This window comes from Clavelina lepadiformis, chromosome 2 (assembly GCF_947623445.1).
Source record: "Clavelina lepadiformis chromosome 2, kaClaLepa1.1, whole genome shotgun sequence".
Classification (NCBI taxonomy): domain Eukaryota; kingdom Metazoa; phylum Chordata; class Ascidiacea; order Aplousobranchia; family Clavelinidae; genus Clavelina; species Clavelina lepadiformis.
Window position 1 is genome coordinate 9,208,117 of NC_135241.1, and position 9,003 is coordinate 9,217,119.

Sequence of the window (9,003 nt, forward strand, 5' to 3'; positions counted from 1 at the left end):
AGCTTTTGCACCAAAGTGTTAACCAGTGTTTTTGTACATCTGTTTGGGCCTGCATCCATTCCTTAGTTTGTATACGTTAACATTACCGGTTGGCCGAAAAATGGAGATGAAAGAAATGCACAGCATAACCTTTTAGGAAGTAAAAATTGGTATCAAGTATTTTATTTTTGTCCATGTTTGGCGCTTTATTTACACAACATCGGTTGGTATGAGTTCAGCTGACTAATGGTGTAAAATTGCTTTTTTGCAAGTTGTGATGACGCACACAGTTGCTTGTAGACGTAGAGGAAAAGGAAACTCCCGACAGGAAGTCCTAACGAATAAATAGCTATATTTAAATCATGGTTACTAATGAAAAGCTAGGAAGACTATGGATTTTTTTACTTTTACATGTTTTTACTCACGGTGTAAGTGACAAGGCCTAAATCACGAATTCAACGAGAAAGTTGTTGGTTTTATACTTCAGTCTGGCGAATTAGTATACGTAACCATGTATTTTTAAAACAACCGGTCGTAGTTGGTACTAAGAACGTCTTTGCGTCAGGGTGTCTAAAACTTGATATGACTAGTCTAACATAGTACCTGCAGGCCGTTACCTTAGGCTACGCCCATAATCAGCTGTCATGTAGTGTAGTCTGGTTTGGTTTTTATTCCATTCAATTGTTCTAGGATCGTGCAATGCAAGGGAGTAGTTTGAAAATGAACCTTTTCCGTAAGTTACGACGGATATAATCGGTTTGTCAAATGCCCTCCGGTAAGGAATAACCCTTGTGCTGTTTTACGTCAGGCAGAAGTATTAGATGAGTTGAATGAATTGCTTTGTACTAGGTGCTGTCATTTTCCAAAAACATACTCTTCATTAAGTGTATTTTGGTATCAATGTTTAGTTATGCTATAAAAAAGTAAAGATGTCTCGTGATGGTAAAATGAAGTACAGTAACTCAGTACAGAATATGCTTAACTCCAGATAGTAATGATGATGCGTTATAAAGTTAGTGTGAAACAGAGTAAGTTGTTAATACGAAAACGACCCGATCTCAAAAGTCGTACCTTTTACTAGGTTTTCGCTTTTACAAACTATTCTTAGTTGTTCCCACGAAGCATAGTAAAAGAATTAGAAGAAGCAAGTTCATAAACCCATTGCACAGTCGTAATGGCAAACTATAATCATTACTTCAAACTATATAATGAAGAAGATAAAGAAAACACAAATTTTAGACCAATTAGTTTTCAGTTGTAATTATGATAACCGATTTTAGATTACGGCGCAGGCCTTTTACGTGCCATGATATTTAAAGTAATGAAGCTAGTTGACCAAAATTGGTCCCTGAAACTACAATCATAAGTTCATCAAATCAATTATGTCACGCATTTTTATGCGTCACTAAACGTATACGTGACATATAATTATTAATTAGCCTTTATCGAATCTTATTTCAATGGGCAGAAATTTGGCTTCGTTTAAACAACGTTCTGTGCTTCTATATATAAACTCGCTAACAGTGTTGTATAAAACATTTGCAGCCGGATAAGCAAAAGATTGAGCTGGCATATGAGTTGGGTATCGATAGATTTTGTGTAAAGCTTGGTCGAAGAAACTAATACTAGTATCTGAGCAATTTTTTTTCTTTACTGGAACTTTTGGAAGTGTCTTTTTTAGTTTATGTTTGTGTTGCTTCTTTTGGTGGTTCGTCTCAGATATTAACTGACAAACATGATCATCAGAATATGGTAGGTTTTCAAGTTTCTTATTATATTGATAAGCAACAATATTTTTGAGATTAAATGCTTTTCAACAGTTATAGAAACTTTGTTTTTTTCCTTCTGTATAAGAACTTTATTGAAAATACTGAGGACATAACCCAACAAGAAATTATTCATTAACAGTTTTAGAAAAAAGTCATTAATATAAAGAAACGTAACGCTATTTCTAATTTCAACGCTTTCAACTGAAACCGAATGCCTATAGGGTTTCAAAGTTGGTCTAAATTTTGTTTTGCGGTAAAAGACTATTTATACGCAAGCCAATAACGAAATATTTTTGTTTCTAGGTTGGGCATATCTTTTACTCTGACTTGCGCATTTTTGTCATTGGCATGTAAGTGTTGCGCTAGGCGATAATCACAATCAAAGTCGTATGTAACACAATTCGAATCTTTACAAGTCTCAGTTGTGTAAACAAATTCACAGATGGACAAAACTGTCCTGATAAACATTCTTGGTGTGCACAACTAAGCTTTCTTTGCCATGATGATCATGTACAAAAAAGCTGTCCGAAAACATGTAAGCCTACGGCTTACTGTGAGCCCGAAGGTGAGTATATTAAGATATTGATTATAATAATTCCAACTACATTGAAACTTACTTGGGTCGCTTTGCACAGTGCCAGATACTTTAATCACAGTGCCATAGCGTGGTTAACATAGGTGTATGAAGGGAGATATGAAATTAATGACTTCTAATGCCTGCTTACATAGTATGTGCGTTCCGTATTGCGAAGTTAGGTTGTTAAGTTATTTGCTAATAATGTTGTATGCTGTAGCAACATGTGACAAAGATCAGCTAAATTGTGATTATGACTGCACCGTAACACCAGATGGGGAAGAGGTCTGTATTTGTGATAAGGGATATAAACTTAATGACGATCAGCGAACTTGTTCTGGTAAGTTTTAAAATGGATTCAACTGATTAAAATAGATGAAATTGAAATTACCTGTAATTAAAAGAATTTTAATGGAAAAACTGCTATACAGGAAAGAATATTGCAAACCAATAAATGGAAAATATAGTGCTACAATGGTGATGTTGTTTAGTTAGAATATAGGTTATCTGATAATAATCACGTTTGCTGATGTTCACTGTTATCTCGGTTGGCTATACTCTAAAGTTACCATTATACAATTTTCTATATTAATTTATAAAAAAATCTGTAGCATAACCTCGTGTTTGCATTTTGTCAAGTTAAATCTACTCGCGTTTGCTTTTAGACATTGACGAATGTTTACAAGATAATGCGTGCCCTGACCCAACCAAGCCATTGTGTACCAACACTCCTGGTTCCTATAGATGCGGCGGAAGTTGTGTTGAAATATCGAAGGCTGCATACTATGGTCGTGATGAATGTTGCACGTTTTCTCGAGGTATAATAACGGCAAGGAGGCGGGTAAATGTTGAACATAGAGTGTTATTAAGTTGAAAAAAGTTAAAAGGTATTTGCGAAAAAATTACCATTAAATTAATTGTGGATAATCGAAATAAACGTAAACAAAAATAAGCGAGTGAAATTATGTAGATATAGACACGCGCACATTTAGCACCTTATACTGCTACGCAATTTTTAATTCTAATGATTTGCTTTGCTTTACAGACCTTTCGTCTTGCGGACAGAATTTTGCAACTGGTGTAAAAGGCCCCCCTGGTGAAAATTTTATACTGGGGTTATGGTCATGGACTGTGAGTAGTGATATTCATTATCGTATAATCATTTGCCTGAATTCCTAAAATGCCGAAATAATTCCAGCCAACATGTAATAAAAATCGTACTTGTACGATGACCCAGCATAACCGAAATTTTTCAATATTATTTCGCAAAACTTTTCCAAACAAACAAATACATTACAATTACACTCATGCGTAAAAGTATTCATCTCTTTTGGTTTCTATCTTTTGTTTACCAATGTCTGTACAGTGTACATATACATATACACTACACGGATCCGTTTGCATAGCAGTCATACCGGAATATTAGAAGAATTTGAAATTTTTAAAGACCCTGAGAAACCAGCACTTAAAGTAAGAACTTAATATATTTAATAATAATATTTTGCAGGTTATGGTTGAAATTGGAAGCAATCTGTGTACCGGTGCTCTTATTACGCCTGACTGGGTTATCACAGCAGCACACTGTTTTAGGTAAATGTCCATTTCAAGTTTGACTTTGGCGACCGCTAAGAAACTTTTAAGAGACCTCGAAATAAAATTTAACAGACCGCAACTTTTAAAGGTCAACTGCTAATGTTCTGTTATGTTTGCAGAAATTAAAATTTTAAGAGAGCGTAGGGGAAATTTGAGACTTTTTCGATCCCCAAGACAACTTTGAAAAGAATTACAAATGTCAATCAAATAAAAAGTTGTACCAATGATTCTTAACAATTAAAGACCACACTAAATAAAGAATTTTACAAATGTAACTTGTAACTGCAAAATAACGTTTAAGTTTTTTTTGCAAGTTTGTTCATAAGCGTTTATGTGATAAAGCGATGAGTTTTTTTGTGCAGCTCATGGTCTGGTGATACAACCATTTTAGCCAAGATCGCATTGAGGACAACTTCTAGCAACGATGCAACAAGAGATACACAAACCATAATTGTCGATCACGTTAGTATATGCAAAGGTTCTTTCAAAACTTTTTGTTCAAATTTAATCTGAACTAAGTTATAATTGGTTCATATATCCCGCTCCGAAGATCATGCCAAATTTGAAAGAAAAATTTGGCATTTAGTTGAACCAGGCACTGATGCAGAAGAGACAAGTTAACATATTGTATATTTTTCAACTGATATTCGTATGATAACAATAGGCTATAATCTAATTGTTAGTTGCTTGCAGTTTTGCTTTATAACGTGTCATATTCGTAGGTAATCTTGCATCCAAACTACGAATTTCCTCACAATGATATTGCTCTCATTCACCTGGAGTCAAATATCAGACGGGGCGGTTACATTCGACCGATATGTCTTCCCAATGGAGAATCAACAGAAGAAGGCAGCAGATGCTGGTTGTCGGGATATGAAGCAATATGTGCGTATAATTTAATGTGCTGTTTTTTCCTTTACTGCATTGCATATACTGTAGCCTACTGTACGTATACCAGAGGTCGGCAACCTTTAGCATTAAAAGAGCCAATGTTCCCAAGTTTATTTAAATTAAGACCTATTAGGAGCCATAACATGTAACTGTCGAGTTGGCCACTAAAACAAAAGGTAATTATAGCCTACACTTCATGCAGAATTTCTTAAAATTTTTGCTTTGTACATGCGAATATTCTGTAATTTCAACAAAAAAAACCCGACTATTAAACACAACACTTTCAAATAATCATTTATTCCACCCAGCTAATGCGATATTTGCTTCTGAATTTCACTGCACAGCACATCTACATTAGCTTGATAAGATGACACTTTGAGTTTCATCTGGGACTGCAAGCTCTCATCTGTTAGGCGTGAGCGTTGTTCATTTTTTAAGTAATAAGTAAGTAAGTAAGTCACGGGAGCCAGAGCAGAGGGCTGAAAGAGCCGCATGCGGCTCCGGAGCCGCAGGTTGCCGACCTCTGACGTATACCAAACCGTACGAGGAATATATTATTGACTATAGTCTGTTCTATGGTAAGAAGTGTATGAGCATTTGTATTAATGACCACTTATTTATGTATCCTAAATAACACGGTCACCCTCTTTCCATATCTAGTCTACGAGCATGGCATCGAAAGAACAATGACTGACACCGGCATGGTGGTCACATCCAGTACAGTTTGTAAAGATCAACTGGGAAAACTTGGAAAGTCTGCTGACAGAGACAACATTGTGTGTGCAGAGTACGACAATTCAACGCAAGCAGATTGCCCAGGTGAGTCTGTTAGGCCTTTTGTCCTCTCTGGCTAAACTAACTGCAATACTTTGATGGCTCGATCAAAATATATAAAATATATAATCGGTATTGAAATCACTGTTCTTATCCACTAAGTCATGACTGACGGGCAAAGGATTTTGTGATTACATTTTTCTACAATGATTTCTCATTTTTAGGAGAAATCGGTGGCCCTTTGGTATGCCAACGCTGTGATTCTTGTACCTGGTACATTGCCGGAATTATGTCATTCGGAGACATCTGTGGAACATCAAGTTCATTTGGAGCATTTACTGCTGTTGAAAGTTACGAAGACTGGATTGCCCAGTATACTAATATCACGATAAGAAAAGATGGAGTTTGTGAATCAACGCAAGCATGTGAGTACATGTATTGAAGATGTAATAAATTATAGAAATACGTGTGATAACACAGCAACAGAATGTCCCTCAAAGGACGAAAGAGTCGTAAATTCAAAAGCTTTTTTACGTAATAATATAATATTTTATTTTTGAAACAAAATGTTTTACGGCAGCCTGGAGACCTTGGACCCAATGGTCTACCTGCGATCGAACATGTAATGGTGGGACACGCAGTAGATCACGCGCTTGTTTGCGTGGTAGTTCACCTTCAACAGAATGCGATGGCAACAGTACACAAGTAGGAACTTGCAATCCCCAAACATGTCCTAGTAAGAAAACGCGTAAACAATTTGGTCAATAAAAGTTTTATTTCATAAAACCTTATGTTCATATTACTACACATTGTTTGTACGTGTATAACATGAACTTTACAATTTCTTCAGGGTGGAGTGAATACACAGCTTGGAGTGAATGTTCAAAAACCTGCGACAATGGAATGCGTACTAGAAACCGATCTTGTATCGAAGGTTCGATTGGGCAAATAGGATGTCATGAAGGAGTTTCAACACAATCTGAGGTAGGGTACTGTGTAATCAGTTCTGCTCTACGTATTATTTGTTTAGCATTACACTTTATGTGTAAAGTACTACTGAATGTATGTACAATAAGTATGCTTTCATGCTACAATGAAGTAAAAAGAGGTGTATAAATAAAGATAGAAGTTATATATAATAATTGTAATAAAGTTTAGTCTAAAATCTATAATAAGTTTTTTTTTGCTAAGTAGACTTCATGTTACTCGAGCTGACTTACATACTGTAACTATTTCGCAGGTCTGCCATCTTGGTCCTTGCCATCACTGGAGTACTTGGTCGTCGTGGTCCGAATGTTCCCGAACTTGTGGCGAAGGACGAAGGATTTCAAGGCGAAGTTGTGTCAATGGAGACACTTGCAAAGGAGAAGATGAGCGAAGAGAACGATGCAACTTAGGCTCATGTTCAAGTAAGATGAGTTTGTAAAGTATGTATTTTGTTTACTCTTAATTGGTGATCAATTAAGCATGTTCTTAGCGGTGATAGGTAGTGGTGGTAAGGAAAGTTGTTTTTGCGCATTTACTCATAATGAAAGTGTAGGCCTTAAATCTTGCACAACGCACAGTAATTTGCAGTATACATTATACAGCACCGAAAGGGAGATTATATTGCAATTACTGCATATCATTATCAACAATTTTAATGCACGTAGTATTTCATTTCATTGACATCACAATCTTGTCGTCTTGCCATGAAAATTCCCTGACTATTCTTTTCTCCCAACCATTTTGTTATTCATTTATTCATAGAATGTAAAGGTTGGACAGGTTGGAGCAAATGTTCTAAGTCATGTAACAGAGGAGTTAGAACTCGTTCTCGTAACTGCTCGTCCGAAGCAAATAAGATAGTACTCAAAACTAGACCTTGTCATATTAAACCTTGCATTGGTAAATGGAGTGATTGGTCTTCTTGGTCAACTTGTAATGTTAGCTGTGGTTCCGGCAAAAGCTATCGTCTCAGAAAATGTATAGATGGTGAAATTGGTGGTAGAGGTTGCCGTGGTAACAGCCGTCTCGAGAAGTTTTGCCGCTTAGGCCCATGTAATCCGGGTTGGCGAGGGTGGACTGCCTGGAGTAATTGTTCAGCATCCTGTGGGAATGGTTATAGAGAACGTCAACGAGTTGAATGCATAGGTGGAAGTCCTGGTTCAAGCGTATGTCCAGGAAGAGGAAAGGAAAAAATAAGCTGCAAAGGAAGCAAATGTAATAAGAATAAGAAAATATAAAATTCCATTTTATTTATTTGTCTATTTAATATTTTACACACCACCACCACCTGACACCATTCAGGCAGTAGGTTACTGATGTGTTTTTATGTAGGTGAAAAGCGATGTCAACAGTTGAGCGACCGCATGCCGTACGAATACTGTCGCCAAAACTTGGTGTGGTGTAAACGCCAACCTACTAACTTCGTGCATGCGCAGTGCGCCCGAACATGTTGCACACATGTTTTTTCTTCCTGATGTGGTGGTAGCAGTTTAGACGCATTATCTTTATACTCCATTAATTAGTATTGGATTACAGAGAAACTGCTGTGTTTCTTAACATCTGTGTAACTATGCATGATTTCATGTCATAAATCTTTGATCATGTACATTTCTTTCGTGTAGCCTAAACATGTTGCAATGACAAAGGCTTTAATATTGCTCTGTTCGGAGCAATTAAAGATGTATTTTGTTTGATGATATTAAAAAGTAGGTTTACAGTAGAAACATATCGCGAGTAACAACTTCAGAAGCATCATCTTTTTTTCAAACTTACAGTTGAGCAATGTGTTGACTCTATCACATGGGAAACTTTATGTCCTATTCTCAAATATCTATGCGGAAGAGAAATATATATGACGAAAAACTGCCGCAAGACTTGCTTGTTCTGCTGAGGAATTGTTAAAGGATAGTCCTGCATTTTTGTCTAATATTGGTTTTAGTTAAAATATTGCGGATGAAATAGTCATTTTGCACTTAAACGTAGTTACCGTTATAGAAATAAATATTGTAATACTAAAGTATGAAAGAGCAATTGGTACAGAGGGCAAATTTAAATAACGTTACAGTTCCTCGATTACATTCATCTTTAACGCTTTTATTACTTTTGAAATGTTTTTATTGCATTGTATAAAATTGGTTAAGTTGCTGTCATGATTTCATTGTGCATTTTTTCTGTATTTTGTTGTATTTCATTATAACTGTTTTTATTTGGTATATACCTATGACATGCAACAACATAGCTAGCTTATTCTTAAATCTATGTTGAATATCAACTGTTACTTTGACGATAAATTAATTGGCACAAATAATAACGCTCACGCCGTACCAGGATTTTATTTGTACAATTTCTCGTATTTTAATCATGATTGCTTTTGTATCACGCAAGGCAGAAAGTCAATTCAAGATGAGTACCGAAAAGTCTTTATAAATAATAAAC

The 9,003-nt window shown here is 35.9% G+C and overlaps 1 protein-coding gene across 3 annotated transcripts; it reads left to right on the forward strand.

Moving 5' to 3' along the window:
- Positions 1–472: 472 nt before the first annotated feature.
- LOC143446071 (coagulation factor XI-like) lies at positions 473–8,897 on the forward strand. 3 transcript variants are annotated; one of them, XM_076945540.1, is made up of 16 exons: positions 473–1,731; positions 2,052–2,098; positions 2,191–2,313; positions 2,543–2,662; positions 2,988–3,140; positions 3,368–3,453; positions 3,830–3,912; positions 4,278–4,377; positions 4,638–4,800; positions 5,467–5,625; positions 5,805–6,005; positions 6,161–6,316; positions 6,431–6,564; positions 6,821–6,989; positions 7,330–7,782; positions 7,900–8,897. In XM_076945540.1, exons 1-16 carry the CDS (start codon positions 1,715–1,717, stop codon positions 8,040–8,042), a joined length of 2,307 nt encoding a protein of 768 aa, XP_076801655.1. In that variant the 5' UTR covers positions 473–1,714; the 3' UTR covers positions 8,043–8,897. The 3 variants fall into 3 exon arrangements, with proteins under 3 accessions (XP_076801655.1, XP_076801656.1, XP_076801657.1); XM_076945541.1 differs by lacking the exon at positions 7,330–7,782 and having other exon boundaries at positions 495–1,731; XM_076945542.1 differs by lacking the exon at positions 7,330–7,782 and having other exon boundaries at positions 501–1,731; positions 8,343–8,897.
- The last annotated feature ends 106 nt before the right edge of the window (positions 8,898–9,003 follow it).